We start from the raw sequence: 17,238 nt of genomic DNA, 5'->3' as shown, positions 1-17,238 counted from the left end.
CTCCTGCCAAGTCCCGCTTCTCTGGAGCTCTTCTCTCCGATGGGGGCGGGGCCAAATTCCTTCACGCACCCCTCGTTCAGCGGATGCAACTGCCCCGCCCCTTCTGCTGCCAGAGAGAATTGGAGTTTGACAGCTTGACAGCCAATCTGGCTCACTCAACCAAGGTCATGCAAAAATTCGGAGCTTGGTCCTTTCCAAATGAAGTTCCTGAAGTCGGCTGCGCCACGGATGAAATTTTTCCGTGGAGGTTCTGGCTTGCCTGCGTTTCATTGAAATGGAACAAATCCTGCCTTTCAGGGATATTCTCACTTCGCCAGTTCTGGTTTTCTTCGTGATTGAGGTCCCTATCATCAACAATGAGGTTCACGGAAGGAATGTGGCTCCTGCGGGTGAGGCCCGCTTCGAATAACTTCAGAATACTGTGCTGGAAAGCTGACGGTGATACAGGAGGGCATTCGGATCGACTGGATGAACAACATTGAGCGATTACACGTTGAGAAGGACACGGTTAACCTGCTCTTGAACAAGTTCCAGAGACACCGCGGAGACACCCTGAATTCTCGTGAGCCTTCACCAGCAACCGGTTTCGAGGAGCAGCATAGTTAACTATTTTCCACTGGCAGCTACCGTCTCTGCACGCGTTACATCGCCATTGGAGGGTATCGTGGGTGTAAAACTTGTCCATTGGTACGCGGCGAATTTCGATCCCATTGCTTTTCGCAGCCACTGACCGTCTCGTTCTCGTAGGGCTGGCGGACTGGACAATGGGCCGCATTACCAACTCAATACGTCCGCGGGTCATACCAAAATCACACACCAAAAGGGGGAAAAACTCAATTACGCCAGCGGGCCTCTCAGCCTTGATATCAACACTACCCCCAACGAACTGGGCTTCGTCTTCTCCAGCGACAAGGGAAAGCTTACCGGCCACTCATGGCGCTCCATTGGCTACGTGGGCGATCAAACAACCGAGAAGTCACGCTTTGAAGATGGCATCTTCTTCGAGCGCCAGGGATACATGCTGGCGGAGCTAGATGTCGGCGTCGGAGAAAAGCTATACGGGCTGGGCGAACGCTTCGGTCCCTTTGTCAAGAACGGACAGAGCGTGAACATCTGGAACGAAGACGGCGGTACCTCCTCGGAATTGGCGTATAAAAATATCCCGTTCTATATCAGCTCTAACGGCTACGGAGTCTTCGTGAACAACCCTGGCAAGGTCAGCCTGGAGCTACAGTCTGAGAGGACGACGAGAGTCAATATCTCGATACCCGGTGAAGAGCTGGAATATTTCATCATTCAGGGGAGTACCCCGAAGGAGATCTTACGCCGATACACGGCCTTGACGGGGAGCCCTAGCTTGGTTCCTGCATGGAGTTACAACCTGTGGCTCACCACGAGTACGTCCTGCCACCGTTGTCTCGTTGTGCCCTTCTAATTTCCTCCTCGTTAGGCTTCACAACGAACTACGACGAACAAACCGTAACCAGCTTCCTAGACGGCTTCCGAGAGCGGGACCTCCCCCTAGGTGTTTTCCATTTCGACTGCTTCTGGATGAAGTCCTACCAGTGGTGCGACTTTGAATTCGACTCTGAAATGTTTCCCGATGCAGCGGGCTACCTCAAGCGTCTCAAGGAGCGAGGCCTCAAACTCAGTATCTGGATAAACCCCTACGTCGGACAAGCATCGCCTCTCTTCGAAATCGGGAAAAAGAACGGCTACTTCATCAAGGTTCGTCCCTACATGAAACTAGCGCCCCTCCTCTCCTTACGAATACCCCCACTAACACAACAATCAGAGAACCGATGGCTCCGTGTGGCAGTGGGACCTCTGGCAAGCCGGTATGGCCGTTGTGGACTTCACAAACCCCGATGCCGCAGCGTGGTACTCCACCCACCTAACCCGCCTCATGGATATGGGTATCGACACGTTCAAAACCGACTTCGCCGAGCGCATCCCCGTCCGAAACATCAAATACCACGACGGCTCCGACCCCGTCCGCATGCACAACTACTACGCCCTCCTCTACAACAAAATCGTCTACGAAACCATGACCTCCGTCTCAGGCCCCTCGAACTCCCTCCTCTTCGCCCGCTCCACCTCCGTCGGCGGCCAGAAGTACCCCGTCCACTGGGGCGGCGACTGCGAATCCACCTATGAAGCCATGGCCGAGTCCCTCCGCGGCGGCCTCTCCCTCTCGCTATGCGGGTACATCTTCTGGGCCTCAGACATCGGCGGGTTCGAGGGGACCCCGCCGCCGGCGCTGTACAAGCGCTGGGTCCAGTTTGGCCTTCTCTCGTCGCACTCCCGGCTACACGGGTCTTCGTCGTTCCGTGTCCCCTGGATCTACGGCGAGGATTGCTCAGATGTCCTGCGGGACTGCGTGAAGCGCAAGATCACGCTGACCCCGTATTTACTTGCCGAGGCGCTCGCGGGCCATCGGCAGGGCACGCCGCTCATGCGTCCTATGTTCGTTGAGTTCCCTGACGACCTGAACACGTACCCGCTCGACACGCAGTACATGTTCGGGAGTAATCTGCTTGTTGCGCCGGTCTTCTCGGACTCCGGGACCGTGACATTTTACGTGCCCCGAACGCCGGAGGATGAGCGGGGGAGCTGGATAAGCTGGTTCGATCACGGGAAGGAGTATGAGGCTGGGCGGTGGTATACGGAGACGCATGGGTTTGAGACGCTCCCGATCCTGGTGAGGCCGGGGAGTGTGACGCCAGTGAATCCAAAGTTGGCGGTTCCCGAGGGTGATGCGTTGGATGGCTTGGAGGTGTTGGTTAATGGGGGGTTGAGCGGGGAGGTTGAGGTTGAGGTTGTTGATCCGGCGAAGACGCATGAGGTTCTGAAAGTTGTGACGGTCAAGCTGAGCGACGGTGATGTTGTTGCTACTATCGCTGGGGAGGACACGAAGGTCACGGTAAATTGGGTTGGACATTAGATTGTGGCTACTCCTGACGGATCTACGTGGTTTGTTCGTGTCATGTCTCAACCAACTCGGGAAAAACACAATTCAGATGAACTCAACGTTTATGCCCGTCGTACGGGTAGAGAGGCCGTTATCACATCACTTATCATGCAAGAACTGTAAACGAAACAAATCCAGAATGAATCAACACATGGGTATCATGATAATCAACACAAGCAAGAAGAGAAACAAAATATCAACAGCCGCAACCGGTAAATTCGCACGGCTGGCAAACCGGAAATGTCATCGATCGCTGCCAACGCAACGTTAGGTTGTTCAAGGTCGAAAATTAAAAGGGTTAGGTGTAATGAGTTCAAGGAGAAGAAAGAATCGTAAAAACCGTATGCGTTGGGGAGCTACCAGGCTTCCTCAACGTCGAGAAGCCACTTGCGGACGCCCTCTCGGAGCGTGTTGTCGACTCCAGTCAACATACGCTTCCGCTCTCTGTCCGCCAGATCAAGCCCCCCATCATCCTCGCGACAATGCTCGGCGGTTACGCTGCGGACTACTTCTTCCAGAGCCCCGAGGACTAGCCGACGACATTCAGTACGAGGAGCTTCGAGGGAAGGAAAGTCGTCTCGGGCGGCCATATGCTCAATAGGCCTATCGTTCTCCTTGCGGGCTCGCGATGGCGATGGAGCACGAGTGGGTGCCAACGAAGGTGGTCCACTCTGGGCGAGAACACGCTCAAGAGCATCAACAAGAGTCCCATCCAAGTCCATTACGGGCTCCTCTATAAAACTTTCCTCTACCTCACCGATATGGTATCCATCCCCGTGAAGCTGAGGAGAGTTTTTAGCCGAGCTCATGGCAGACGAGAAGTAGCCGCTGAGCTGCGAGGTAGACATGGAACCACCAGAAAAGCGGCGAGGAGTGTCCGGATTGGAGAGGTTAGGCGGCGAAGTTGGTGATTTTTGAGAATGTCCCCCAACAGCCCGACGCCTGAGACGCAGCCGCTTGACCGAAAACGTGCGCACATCTGCAATCAGAGTTGTGGCGATTTCTATCCATCTCTCCGAGCCATCGGTGTCAAGTACCGTCGCGTTGCTGGGAGTGGGTTCAGATTGCATCGCACGCTTGATATCAGATTCTAGGCTGGCATAGGGTCGTACGCCCTGGAGCAAAAAGTCATCGTGGAAGTTTTTCAGCCAACCAGCGACGTTAATATTCGGTCCATCGCTGTCTTTCGTATGGTGATGGAGGCCGGAGCCGCTACTGTGCGTAGAGGCGAGAGCATCAACACTTGTCATCGACGTTCGTGTTTTCTTTGGCGACGCCATCGTGGAGTCACCAGACGAAGAAAGCGAGACGAATCCAGGCAGCGGCAGCTCAACATCCACGATCCCATCGTCTTCTCGAACTGACAGTTTCAACATCGCCTCCTTGGTATGGTCTATCACTGAGGACAGATCTTGAGGCCCCTCACCGAAATTTCGTTGAGAATTCGGCGGCTGCGGGATAGAGATGTTGGCACTCGTGGCTATTTGAGTTGGTTCTTCAACAGAAGCCTCTTCGACCATTTGACTGAGAGTCGGAGCATTCCTTTTTGGTGGGTTCGTATACTCTGATGTCGAGCGCCGGCGGGGCTCTGGCGGTCCAGCGCTGCTGTTTTCGGGAGACGATCCCTGGCGAGAGCTCCAGAGACCACTGAAGAGACCGCCCCACCGACCACCAGAAGAGGGAACACTATTATTGACGCTGATTGCCGAGCTTTCGCTTCTTTGCAAGTTCTTCAACAACGTCTCTGATGCCAAACTGTCCACTCCGTCGCCAAGAGTCTGGTCAGATCCTTCCCTTTCAGGCCGTCCTTGGGAAGCGAAATGGGGTACGGGAACCGCGCTACCGGGGTTTGCGGCCGAAGTTGTTGGCGTACTGATGTTCTGACTGCGTGCATCTCTCGCGTGCATTGGAATGCCTATGGTCCTGATGGAGCGAGCATCTGAGCCTCTGCGGTATATGCTAAAATCAGTCTCGGCATCGTCCGTTGAACGGTGGGCTGTCTCGCTCGACGAAGCGCTGACAGATCGATGATGTTGATCTCTATTTGGGATATTCAAACGTTGAGCGCGAGACCGCCGCTCTATAGCTTTGCGAAGCGGTTCTTGCCGCAGAACAGGTATGTTAGGCGGGCTCTGTGAAACAGCACGAGTGGAAGCAGAGGTGCCCGGCCGGAGTGGAGATGGAAGCGGTTCAAAGCGCTGCTTCGGTGGGAGAAAGACCGAAAGTAAGAAAATAAGCCGCCGCGCAGTCATCTTGTCAGCAGAAACAATCACTGTTCGATGGGAAAGCGCCGGCTCCGCATCTTGTTGGGCTTTCTGTTGCAGGTAGTGCCGGCGTCGGTACCAGTCGGGCCCCAAGGCGTTGAGCCACTCGGTGTGATTACCCAGAAAGGCAGTAATTAGAACGAGGAAGAAAAAGCTATGGTCCTTATCTCCAAGGCTGCGCACGATGGAACGACCCTCGTCGCGCCACACGCCCCAACGGCTTTGTCCCGTAACCACGTTTGGGATCTGCAATGCAGTACTGATACGGCCGGCGCTCCGAACAGCCTCGTGCTTCAATTTCGAGTTGAGGGAGAGGACGTTCGCCGGTAGGTGAAGGAACGTTTGGTTCGTTCGTTGCATATTCGGGGGCTTGGCGGGCTTCGGATGCATTCCCACAGCGTCTACTCGCTTCAACAGAAAAAGTAATTCGTTCCGGGATAACCTCTCAAGGTGGGACAGCGTGCGATTTATGACGTCCCAATGGTCCACCAACATGTCAATCCGCTCGTCCAAGCTAGCAGGCGCAGATGCAAGAGCGTCATCGAGGAATCCACCTCGCCAGCGATAATCTGAGTCCAGAGAGCAAGCCACTCCTGGCCTGGGAGATTCTTGGCCCTGGGTGCTGAACCGCGAACCCGGTCGAGGGGAACTGCGCGACAAGACTGGAATCTGAACGGTGATGGCGACTGCGTACATCGGAGTCTTCTTTTCCTTGACTTTCTTGCGCTTGTTAACATCAGGAAAAGGGTAACCAACCTCAGGAAGGGACTCTTGATGGACCGACGGCGCAAACTCTTGCCCCTCGGAGGATGGGTCACCCGCCTCGGGCAAATTAACACTGAACATCCTTGTCAAGAGAATCGTAACTTTTGACCGTGGTTTGTAATCGACACGATTTGGGTTGACAAATCCCGAAGTGCTCCCAGCAGTGTATGAACGTATGAAAGAGTTGCGGGTTGCCGGTGATGCGTGACCGGTCGCTCCCGATTCATCATCAGCGGAAATGATATGCATTTTCGTAGAGGAGCCACGATAGCTGAATGCACTACTACCAAATATGCAATTCAATAGCCCCGCATCGTTCATGTCTGCTTGGTGATTGCGCAAATGAGCGGACTCTTGGAATCCTCCAACGGGAGCAATTGTTGAGCTACGACCACGCGCTCGGATAAAGGCGCTCGATGCCACTGGTGATGCCCTCCGCGCCTCAGCCGCAATTGAAAGCGGGGTCTGATCTGTCATTTGAGACTGGGACAGGTAGCTGCGCCGCCCGCGGGACAGAGTCGAGACGGTCGAGACGGTACGAGCATGTCGGGGGCCAGGGTTCTCGAAAACCTGAGGCTCCAGCCCCAGTCCAGGTGAGGAGGGTTCTGATGTATTGGCGCGAGTATCAAGCAGAATGCAGGGCTCTCTGTCACCCAGCGAATTCTGGGCGATTATAACCCGAAAGTCCTTGAGGGGATCCAACTCCACGCCGCCGCGGTCATCGTAGGCACCAGCTGCGGAGGCATTTGGGGAACTGAAGCCGGTTTGGAGGGGAAAGGTGTGCGCATTGGAACGTCGTAGCAAGCTCACATCGGGGAACAGCAGTCCAGACGTATGTTCCTCTTCAGTAACCGATTCCAGCTGTGGGGTTGGTTTGGAAGTATATGCCGAAGGATTCAAAGTCGTCGCCGCGGTGTTCAGCAGTCGCCCCAGCATTTTGAAGGCGCTGATACAAATTAGGACCGATGAAGGTGAATGGGCCAAGACAGGCACGAAAGAAAGTCTAAAGGCAAGAAAAACGGACAGGAAATAGCAAGAAACAGGCAAATCAAGGTCAACCCCGAGCGTATCAAATCCCCGCCCAGACCAAGCAAAGCAGATCGAATCACTTTCGAGAACGAAGATATCTCAATGCCAGACAGGGTCGAAGCCAAATAACCAACAGCCAGACTAAACTGAACTGCAGTCCTCCATTACTGAATCCGCCGAAGGAAGACCATTCTCGAGTGCTCCGGCTACCCGAGTGGGGGGAGGGGGTTTGTATGGGATCTAGTCTTGACGTGTCTTCGGAAGCCACGAAAGAAGGAGAATAAGGGGCGAGACGACGGGAGGATAGAGGAATTGAGGGCCACCACCACGCCAGAAGACAAACGATAAGTCGACAGGAAGCAGAGGAGGGGAAGAAAGAGGTGGTGGAGGTGGAATGAGAAGGGAAAGTGGTTGGGGCCTTCGGGTTGGTGAAGAGGCGGAAAGGGCGGTGAGGGAAGAACAACAGAAGCACTGAGGCAACCCTCTATCCCAGAGACCAAAGGAGATGATTCCTGCAACCTCATGAAGGCCAGGAGCATTTTCACGACTGCTCACATCTCCCAGGGCCTGGATTCAGATGCCAATTGGTCAAGTGATGACATTTCACCTTGGTCAGACCAGATGCAAATGACCAGGTGCGTTACACAGACAAACATCTCTGCTAGTATCGACATGGATGCCGCATGGCTGACAGCTGCCGGGATGGCAACTCTCATTTTAAAACTCGGCAGAAGTTGCATCATACATCGTTGGTGGGACAGAGGGCTGAAGATCAGACTGGGAGAGAAGCAGGCGAAGGGGAAAAAATAAGCAGTTCTAGAGCTTGAACGCCGTGACACTACGACACGAGAAAACCGCACGATACCAAGGCCAAATATTGGTGATGAAATATGCTGTTGAAGAGGATATGCTCCTTGTTGCCTTCGAGAAGACGCTGCGCTGGAGAAGTACACAGTAGTAAGAAACAAGAACGAGGAGGTAAATTCATATCATGCCTTTCGTGTCTTCCGCTTCACCTTTTCCACCAATCTCTTCAGCTCATCTGTGTCATTTTCCATGGATGCGCCCTTCTTAGACCGCTGTTTCTGCTTCTTCAAATTGCGAGTCTGGTCCTCTTCATCGTCCCCACGCTCATCCCGTTCCCGACGTCGTTTCCGACCCTCCTCCAGCAGGGCCTTCATACCCGACGTGGCCTTGAACTTGGGATTGGTGGGATCAATCGCGAACTCGTGGCTCTGGAAGAGTCTGGAGAACCGTGGGTCGCTGACGTTCATTTCGAAGTTGTCGGCAATTTCTTGAACACCCTGGTCCTTGCCCTTGCGCCTGCCTTTCTTCTTACGGGCCTGCTTCTCTGCCTTCACAATTTCGTTCATATTGAAATGTCGGACGCCCGATTTGGCATCGTCGTCGTCCATCATCAGTAATTCCAGCTCCGCCCGCTTAGCTGCGGCGGCTGCTTCTTCGGCTTCACGCTGCTCCCGCTTCTTGCGTTTCTCCTCCTTCCGGCGAGCAGTCGTGGCTGCCTTCCCAGATGGGTCATCGAAAAACGGGTCGTTGAAGCCCAAATCTTCCTCCTGCGGCTCTTGTTCACCTGCTGCATCGCCCTCCTGCTCAGCTTCGTCACCGCCTGCCTTGTCACCCTTGAGCTTTTCCTTCCGCCGCTTCTTCCTCTCGCGCTCCTTGCGCAGATATTTCTCAACGGTCGTCTCTTCCGGCTCGTTCTCAAAGATGCTATCGCGGTTGGGACCACCAGCCAAACCCGAGGTAAAGGTGACCTCCATTTCACCAACAGGACCATCCGACTTGGAAGTCTGAACCGGCTGCGCGCTTAGACCAAGAAGCGCGCGCATACGTTGCTTCTCTTCCTCTTTATGTGATGTTTTAGAACCTTTATGTCGTGCAGCATCAACAATATCCACGCCTCCTTCTTCCTCATCGTCGGAACTATCGCTTGCAAGGTAGGCCTTCAGATCATTCTCGTCGATTTCCTTTCGGCTACCCCGGAACGCACGCGCCTGAGCTTCCTTCCGCGACTTGTCATCCATGTCCCATGTCAACTTGACTTTGCTGTGCTGGAGGGCGTCGGTCACAAAGTCGTTTGGCTGATACCCGTCTGGAATCCGCTCACACTCATCTCGTGGCTTGTCGTCGGAAAAGTCGGTATCTTCAGGCACAAATCGTAAATCGAAGAAGTTTGCGCTAGACAGATACTCTGCCCCATCAACGCTGTCGTAGACATGCTTTGCAACAGCTTTCGACGAGAATGTCAAGATGGCGTAGAAGTAGCGTAAACGCTCCAATTGGTACTTCCGGAGCTTTGTAGAATTGAACTCCTCGCCCTGGTCCTCCTTCAGAATGGATTTCTTGATTTCCTCCTCCTCTTCCTCGGAATCAACTTCCTCTTCGTCCTCATCATCGTCCTCTCCAGAACCACTCCCAACCCTTGAAGCAAAGATCTCCCTCGGTGGTCCCTCCGTCTCCTCCTTCTCCATCCTCTCCTTCCCGAACTCGCTCGGGTAAACAGCAACCTTCAGAACTTTGCCGCCACTCGGCATAAAGCTCGAAAACACAGCCATCAAATCCTCCGCCCGGATATTGTCCCAGTCGAGATTAACCACCGCAATCCGATCCGTCACCTCGCCAACGGGCACATCAACTTGCTGCTTATCAGGAAATTCCAACTCCTCTTCCGAACCAACTTCTTCATCTTCGTCTTCATCTTCATCCTCCTCAGAGTCCTCCTCCGATGAGGACTCAGAAAACCCGCCGTCCCGCGCAGGATCATACCCAGCAGACCTACTATCAGCCTTCTTCAGTTCCTTCAAAACCTCGTCATCATCATCGACGCTGACATCGTCTCCGTTCCCGTCTCCATCTTCGTCACCCTCGTCCTCATCCTCGAGCCGATAGAAACGTTCCAGGTGTTTCTTCGTATCATCGCGTGCGAGTTTCCGTCCGTACCTATCAACCGCGGCGTTCCTTGAGAAATCCTTATCGTGCAGGATGTGCGCGAACCGTTTATCGAGCTTCGTGTGTGTGTGTCGTTTGCTAGGGAGGCGGTAGCGCGGGTCTGTCTGGATATTTGCGAATCGGGGATCGGCTACAATTCACGGAGCGACGTTAGATACATGTGACCTTCCTCCCGTGAGAGTTAAAAAAAAAAAAAGGGTGTATGGGCGGGGAGATACTGATGACCGGTCCCGCGTCATGTTTGCCTCCTCTGCTGTTCTTCTTGCTTTGCTTCCGGTCTGACATTCTTGGGGCGCGTCGGTTGGGCGAATTTTCAGGAGTCGTAACGAAGTCAGATGTTTGATTAGGGTTGAAAATATCTCTGCGCCGACTTGATTTGTGCTAATTTCTTGCTTACGAGGAGGAAGAGTTTGAGGCATGATATTTTTTTTGGCGGGTGGAACCTCAGATCCTGCGGCGTCGGAGGTGGCCCGTGCATTCCGCTCCGAAGCGCTCGATGTGCAGACTGATGAAGGTCCAACGATGAATTAGTGGAATCCATTGAGAAATTATGTCAGATGATTGTAATGGCCGTATCCCTCGCTAGGAATTAATTTATCGAGAGCAGTCGAAAACAGTATGTATATATCGTGAACCTATCTATGTATAGCTTCAACATCCGAGATACCTCGTCTCCATCCACCGAGGCTCTCGCTCCTCTTCAATTCTCCCAACAATGACCTTGACTTGAGGATATACAGCACTGAGTCTCTTAAGTCCCGATTTGCCGGCAGCGCAGGTCACAAAAACAATCTTCTCCTCCGCCACACCGTGATCAATCAAGACACGCACCGCCATTAAAGCTGCTCCCCCGCTCGACATCTGGGGATCAAGGAGCATGACGTTAGCGTGCTGTTCGATACCCGGTGGTAGTTTAAGGTAATGTAATTCCGGTTCTTCATTGCGCTCGTTGGTTTGGATGAGCACACGGCCGGTGATACAATCCGGAATCGTCCGCTTGAGAGCGGTTTCGAGGCATGAGCCTCCGCGCAGGACAGCAACGGCCGATACAACGCCTTCCTGGCCCAAGCCGCTGTATGTTGTGTGTTGAGGGGTTTCCACTTCCCTTGCAGTGTACGAGGTACCATCTAGAGCCCTGTCATGTGAGAACGTATGTTGTCAGTCACGATGTGCCTGCTGGCTTGCGTAGGTGGGACATACTTTTCAATGAGCAACGCCGCCAATCTGTCGAAATAGAATACAAAGTCGACCTGCTCCGTATCCGGATCCTGCAGAATAGTATGCATGCCAACAAACTGCGGTGTTTGCGGCATGATAACAACATTGGGCGATAGCTTCTTCTCTAAAGCAATGGCCCGGAGCTCCTGCAGCGTTGCACTGTGTTTCTCTGACTTTTCTTGAAGCTTTCGTTGAATATGTTGTACAACCATCCCTACCTCATTAGTCCTAAGCGAAATAAAAGGAACGTGACACCTACCAATGGCTGTTTTATTTTCGATACCTCGAGGAATTATAATGTCTAGAAACCGTGTTGAGTCAGAGACCCTCGATAATATCTCAAGAGCATGTGCCATACCCGACAAAGACCGTTGCGGCTCTACAAACCGCTTATATGAGGGCTTCACATAGTTGAACCATTGCTTGATGATCCCATCAATATCTCGACCCCTTTCTTTGACATCACGTAAAACTAGATTGTCTTCGTCAGATAGTCACTTTTACCTCGAGAATCACAATACTCACCTCTGCGTCCTAAGCAGACGTCCATGTCCGCTTCTACGAATATCTAGAGAGCAAAAGTAAGCTCCACATTGTCCGACGTACAGTACAGGAAATCATACTTTCACATCTAATAATTCCATCACCCGAGGATCATGGAGGGCAAGAATACCCTCTAGAATTAAGACGTGTGGAGAGTAGAGGGGTGTGGTATGGGCTTGTCGCTGATGCTCGACAAACGAATAGACAGGAATGTCTACCTTCTTTCTTTTAGCGCGTCAGTTCTAAGAATACCGCGGTCGACTGCCAAAAAGCGTGTTACAGAGCAGGAACACGGCTACTATACCCTTGTTTGAGATCTCGAAGGCATTGTACCAATGCGTCGAAATCGATGGAGTCAGGGCTGTCGAAATCAAACTCGTTCGCATGCGCTTTGATATGTTGCTCCGGAGTCAAACTCTTGTAGAACGAGTCCTGCGCACCGCAAACATGTCAGACATTATGAGGCCAGCATCGCTCGTCGGGAGTGGATTTATAGTTGGGACTCGGCTCAAGGTACCATGACGAGGATAACAACCCAGGGCAGGTTCAAGGACTTCACAATTTCCATTGCAACAGAAGTCTTTCCAGAGCCGGAACTACCAGCGATTCCGATAATACTCAAGTCTGCCCATGGCGGAGAGTAGCGCTCCTTCAGGTTCGTCGCGGCTGAATACACCGGCGGGATCGACTCCATGTTGCCTACTGTTCCTGAAGTATCGGCCTATAAACTCCGCCTTCCGAGCATCACAAAGAGCGCTAATATTCAGGAATAAGTAGGCAACAAGGGGCCGATCTATTGAAAGTCACACGGATAAGTGGTGCAAGTGCAAAGAGGCCAAAGAGACAACCTTGCGAGAAGTGCGATGAGGCTAAACCATTTTGAGCGGTATATCTTCCTAGTACGGGTTAGTGTGCTCTGGCTCTGCAACAACAGAAGCTCCAAGCTCAGATGCTGTTCGGTGGGCTCACCTGCCGAACCATCGACTTCCATTCTCATACTTTTGTTCCGGATTTTGAACTGACTCTCTGCACAAAAACAGTATCGGATGAGAGTCGGATCCAGATCGTTTCAAGGCCAGTGTCTCCCATGCTTGTTCGAGAGCAAACGACGCTTGGTCCAATCTGGACTAGCGCTGGGGTGTGACATTCGCTTGCTGTGTCAATGAAACGTGACCTGCTTTTTCGCTCTTTCTCTTCCCTCCCAACGCTTCTTTTCTTCGGCTTCTTCTCAGCAACCCCATGGCCCCCGTCTGCGAAGCCTCCCATCTTCACAGACGGCCTATTCAGCTCCAGGTCACCTGAGAGTCCCAGAGATTTCCCCTTTACTATCCAATCATGTCTTCTGCTGCTAATTACGTATGCCTCTCGGCGTCTGGTGTGTCCATGTTTGCTGCTTTTAACACGCGGAGCAGGTATCTCCCACTGCCTCAACATCAACACCAACATGGCACCAATTCGAGCGCAAGGTTGATGAGGTCAAGCCATCTAAAACGTACGTTGCTTCCCTTGCAATTTTCTGCACATCCTGCCGCGTTTTTAATGATGCATTTATTTTCAAGTTGGGAATCTCTCTGAAAATAAAATAATCCTTGAGGAGAACATTATAACTTGTGTTTCTGATCTGTTTCCTGTCTCTTGCCCTTTCATTTCCCAAGCATCGTTATTCAGTTGCTAACATAATGAAAAGTGATATGAACCGCTTGATCATGGACTACCTAGTTACAAATGGCTATCCAGCCGCCGCGCACAAATTTGCACTCGAAGCCAACATCCAGCCTGTGGATGTCGACTCTATACAGGAACGTGTTGAGATTCGAACGGCCATCTATTCAGGAAATATTCAGGCTGCGATCGAGAAGGTCAATGAGCTTAATCCTCAGGTAAGAACAAATACACATTGCGCATTCAGTTCTCTCCTTTTGTTATGATTAGACCAAGTTTCATGCACCACTCAGAACACCCTCTGGGTTTGTTGATAAACAAACATCTTCAGTCCTCAGTATGAACAACAACTCATGTTCTTGAATATATTTCTACACCCTCGATTGTGGCACTGTGCTAACAGATCGGCCCAGATACTGGATGAAAATCCCTCCTTGCATTTTGCGTTACTGCGCTTGCAATTAGTGGAGTTAATTCGCTCCTGCACACTTAACCCTGATGGAGACATCACACCTGCCCTGGAGTTTGCTACTTCGCAGCTTGCTCCACGGGCGCCAACGAACCCACAATTCCTTGAAGACCTTGAGAAGACACTTGCACTTCTCATCTTCCCAAAGGAAAACCTAACACCATCACTAGCTCCGCTTCTTCATTCCGACTTGCGTAGGGATATTTATGCCAAGGTTAACGCAGCGATCTTGCAAAGCCAAGGCGCCCGTACAGAAGCTTTGTTGTGTGACTTCGCTCGGTTGTACGCCTGGGCGGAGCAGAAGGCCCGAGAGGCAAAGAAAGATATCCCCGACAAGCTGGACCTTGGACTCGGGGAATCCAGCAATAACAGTAATTCCGCCGAGGACTCTGCGGGAAACAGCCAGAATGGCGCATCTAACGACACTGTAATGACCAATAACGGAGAGGTTGACCCCATGATCTCATGACCGGCTGGGCCTGCCATGTATGTGTTATCATTCAGCATCTCGACCTTGCAGCCGCTTTGCCTCTGATCTTTTTTTTCCTTGGCTTGAGGCGTTGGGAATTCGAGGCCGGCGTTCACTTTTTTTATACGAAGTCATGAGTTAGCGTCTCAATGGATCCAGACATTCTTCCTCGTACAACTCGAACCGCAAGCCCCGGAAGCCGCTTTAATCTAGGTCTCCTCGTGCCGGGATATGGCTTAAGACTGTTTAGACTAACATGCAAGACATGAAGTATCTCCCACATCGCTCTCACTACCTGTCGAAACCCACGCAACGTGCGAGAAAATACTCGTCCAATTAGTATTTAAGCTCCTAGTGTCGATCAGACTATACAAGCAAGAAGAATTGCATTCAAGATCTAGTCAAGACATCCTCCCAGGATATATATGTGCAGCAAACAAACATACAACGAATTTATCCTGAATGTCCGATATCACGCCCAAAAGACCCCGATCCACTTCGCCCTATCCACGCTTCACGCACATCCTCAGGATTCCTGATTAGAAGCTCATGAGGTCTAGATGAAACAAGAGTTAGTTAAAGATTTCCTAGTCAAACACATGGAAAACAGGAATAGTTAGAAGGAAAAGGAAAGCAACCATACCTCTCCCGAAAAGGGCCCTCTTCGCCCAATCCATAGCGAGCATACACCGCGTTCGCAAGCTGACGCTCTCAGCGAAGTAGATGCTTCGCCAGAGATACATAGCCAGGACACCGCCGGCAAAATTTAAGCCCCCGAAGTCGAAGATGGCGGCGTTGCTGATGTACGCCAGGCTACCGAGGTGTCTGTAGTTGAAGGCCTTGTAGACTGCTTCGTCGAGGTCGCCGTGATCGATGTTGTTGGCTTGCATGCCGGGCATGGCGGCGGCGATCTTGGTAAGTTTGCGGCCGAGATATTGGCCTTGTTGGTTTGCGCGCTGGGCAGTGGCGGGAAGGGAGGTGAGTTTGTTGTCAATTTGGTGGAGGAGTTCGGAGAGTTCTTCAAAGTCTAGAGTGCCCGAGTGGTCTTTGTCGTACTGTTCGAAGAGTTTATCGAGGCGGCGGAGGTGGTTAGAAGCCTGCGGGAAGCGCTTCCTGACTCGATTGGCGACGTCGCGCCATTCTCGGAAGGTGAGATGGACTTTCTGCGGGTCTCTGCCTTTCTCCCAGGCGATGGTGCGGAGGAAGGAGACGATGTGTTCTGCTACGTTGTTTTGGACTGTGGAGCAGTCGCCCATGGCGTAAACGTCGCCAAGGGGAGCTCCGATGAGGCGGAGATGAGAGTCGGTCTCCAGAGCATGTTTGTTGTTCTGCGCCTCGAGCTTGTCGGAAATTCTCTTGCAAATATCGGCACGGGCTAGGTGTTCAATTAGCAAATCGTAGTTATATACCAGGTACCTCGAAGGAACTGCTTACCGATACCAGTTGACCATAGGCAAAATCCCATGGGGATTTCTTTGACCACGGTCTTTCCGTCCTCTATTTGGCTGAAAACTACCCTATCTTCGCGGACTTCCTTCACTCTTGCGTTTGTTAGGACGTCAACGTCATCGCGAGCAAACCGGGACTGTCGCTATTAGTCGCTTGTTCTAGCAACACGGATACAGCCAGAACTTACCTCCGCATATTTCGAGAGAGCTTCATCGTAGGTATTCAAGATATGACTACGACTCTGGATAATATGGACGGAGATCTCGTTCCTTAAGATCTTCGGGAAGGAGTAAAGCAGGTCTTCATTAAGGAGGTCGAAGAGCTCCGAAGCAAATTCAACACCAGTTGGGCCTCCACCGCAAACGACGAAGGAGAGCAGACGTTTGCGCTCTTCATCGCTGGTGGTTGGCAAGCACGCAAGTTCCATGTTTTCCAACACCTGATTCTTAATCTTGCGAGCGTCGTCGATCGATTTCAAGAAATGGCAATTCTCGAGGCCCTTGACTCCATGAGGGTTCGTGACACAGCCTAGAGAAAGTTATTTTGATCAGTAAAGCCACCGAAACCAAAAAGAAGCAGATCTCAGCGCTTACCGACACCGATGACGAGCTTGTCGTACGGAAGATAGAACTGCTGTTTCTGTCCCTTGGAATCGAGCTGCGCAACCTCGACCAGCTTCTCTGAGAACTCGACGTCCACGGCCTCCCCTTTGATGAAGTGCCCATTGACCCTTTGGACTATCCGCCGAACCGGTTCAACAAGAGACCTCAACCCTAAGGTTCCGACGGTAGCGGACGGTAGCATCGGCGTAAACAAGAAGTAATTTGTCGGTGAGACAACAGTGATGTGGTAATCGCCAGGATTAAGCTGTTTGAGCAGCGCAATACTCCCCCAACCCGTCCCCAGAATCACCAGTCTCGGTTTGTCCCTTTGTGCCTGCATCGCCTCGGAGTCATTGTCGCCTACCAGCACTTCCGCGATTGGCAGGTTCTTCGGTCCCCCACGGCGTGGATTGAGGGCCAATTCCGAGACGGGGATTGCTTCGGCGCTGGAGGATTCGCGATACGTGGTTGCATCATAGATAAAGAAGCCTACGACAGCTGCACTGCTCATGATAATGAAGAAGCCGCAGTAGGCAAAGGATTTGACGACGGCATTTCGAATGCGGGATGTGCGAAGAGTTCTGCCGCCCCCCGGTGCTGTCGACTGGTGTCGAATTGAGAGTTGGGGGGTGAAGAAGGCCGCACGCGACGCGAAGCACTGAGGTACAGGTTTGGAATTAGTGTGGATCGGGAACTCTCGGGCGGTTGATCGAGGAGATATAGGGGCTCTCGAGGCGTATAATCTTCTGGAGAAGAATCCGATTCTTCTCAGCGCGAGGGCGTCTGGACGGCCCCAGATCAGCGCAGGGCTCATTGCTCAACAGCAG

General features: G+C 52.3%; 5 protein-coding genes across 5 annotated transcripts; 2 read left to right on the top strand and 3 right to left on the bottom strand.

The window, feature by feature from the left end:
• The first annotated feature begins 152 nt into the window (after nucleotides 1–152).
• BJX67DRAFT_139389 (putative sugar hydrolase) lies at nucleotides 153–3,136 on the top strand. Its single transcript, XM_071024631.1, has 6 exons — nucleotides 153–389; nucleotides 448–562; nucleotides 624–687; nucleotides 748–1,397; nucleotides 1,451–1,728; nucleotides 1,796–3,136. The coding sequence occupies exons 1-6, from the start codon at nucleotides 357–359 to the stop codon at nucleotides 2,942–2,944; spliced, it is 2,289 nt and encodes a 762-aa protein (XP_070885413.1). The 5' UTR covers nucleotides 153–356; the 3' UTR covers nucleotides 2,945–3,136.
• On the bottom strand, nucleotides 3,136–7,085 carry BJX67DRAFT_139396 (uncharacterized protein). Its single transcript, XM_071024633.1, has one exon. The coding sequence runs from the start codon at nucleotides 6,934–6,936 to the stop codon at nucleotides 3,328–3,330; it is 3,609 nt and encodes a 1,202-aa protein (XP_070885412.1). The 5' UTR covers nucleotides 6,937–7,085; the 3' UTR covers nucleotides 3,136–3,327.
• A 933-nt stretch (nucleotides 7,086–8,018) lies between these two features.
• On the bottom strand, nucleotides 8,019–12,454 carry BJX67DRAFT_372617 (pre-rRNA-processing protein ESF1; the record flags this gene model as incomplete). Its single annotated transcript, XM_071031273.1, has 9 exons — nucleotides 8,019–10,129; nucleotides 10,809–11,134; nucleotides 11,200–11,431; nucleotides 11,477–11,518; nucleotides 11,576–11,689; nucleotides 11,743–11,785; nucleotides 11,841–11,985; nucleotides 12,065–12,192; nucleotides 12,278–12,454. The coding sequence occupies 9 exons, from the start codon at nucleotides 12,452–12,454 to the stop codon at nucleotides 8,019–8,021; spliced, it is 3,318 nt and encodes a 1,105-aa protein (XP_070885411.1).
• A 275-nt stretch (nucleotides 12,455–12,729) lies between these two features.
• On the top strand, nucleotides 12,730–14,421 carry BJX67DRAFT_139251 (uncharacterized protein). The gene is made up of 4 exons (XM_071024629.1): nucleotides 12,730–13,116; nucleotides 13,173–13,252; nucleotides 13,448–13,640; nucleotides 13,836–14,421. The coding sequence occupies exons 1-4, from the start codon at nucleotides 13,096–13,098 to the stop codon at nucleotides 14,358–14,360; spliced, it is 819 nt and encodes a 272-aa protein (XP_070885410.1). The 5' UTR covers nucleotides 12,730–13,095; the 3' UTR covers nucleotides 14,361–14,421.
• A 478-nt stretch (nucleotides 14,422–14,899) lies between these two features.
• BJX67DRAFT_381950 (putative NADH-ubiquinone oxidoreductase 64 kDa subunit) lies at nucleotides 14,900–17,225 on the bottom strand (the record flags this gene model as incomplete). The annotated part of the gene is made up of 5 exons (XM_071033116.1): nucleotides 14,900–14,916; nucleotides 15,004–15,735; nucleotides 15,795–15,945; nucleotides 15,997–16,337; nucleotides 16,403–17,225. 5 exons carry the CDS (start codon nucleotides 17,223–17,225, stop codon nucleotides 14,900–14,902), a joined length of 2,064 nt encoding a protein of 687 aa, XP_070885409.1.
• Nucleotides 17,226–17,238: the final 13 nt, after the last annotated feature.

The sequence above is a fragment of the Aspergillus lucknowensis genome (genome assembly GCF_044049455.1).
Source record: "Aspergillus lucknowensis strain CBS 449.75 chromosome Unknown BJX67scaffold_25, whole genome shotgun sequence".
Taxonomy (NCBI): domain Eukaryota; kingdom Fungi; phylum Ascomycota; class Eurotiomycetes; order Eurotiales; family Aspergillaceae; genus Aspergillus; species Aspergillus lucknowensis.
This window is presented reverse-complemented; position numbering and strand designations above follow the sequence as displayed.

Coding starts and splice junctions, on each gene's coding strand:
- BJX67DRAFT_139396 (XM_071024633.1), bottom strand. CDS start 6,936: ATGCTGGGGCGACTGCTGAACACCGCGGCGACGACTTTGAATCCTTCG.
- BJX67DRAFT_139389 (XM_071024631.1), top strand. CDS start 357: ATGAGGTTCACGGAAGGAATGTGGCTCCTGCGG. Junction 688..747: donor GGTGTAAAACTTGTCCATTG/GTACGCGGCGAA, acceptor TCGTTCTCGTAG/GGCTGGCGGACTGGACAATG. Junction 1,398..1,450: donor CAACCTGTGGCTCACCACGA/GTACGTCCTGCC, acceptor CCTCCTCGTTAG/GCTTCACAACGAACTACGAC.
- BJX67DRAFT_139251 (XM_071024629.1), top strand. CDS start 13,096: ATGTCTTCTGCTGCTAATTAC. Junction 13,117..13,172: donor TGTCTTCTGCTGCTAATTAC/GTATGCCTCTCG, acceptor CACGCGGAGCAG/GTATCTCCCACTGCCTCAAC. Junction 13,641..13,835: donor TCAATGAGCTTAATCCTCAG/GTAAGAACAAAT, acceptor AGATCGGCCCAG/ATACTGGATGAAAATCCCTC.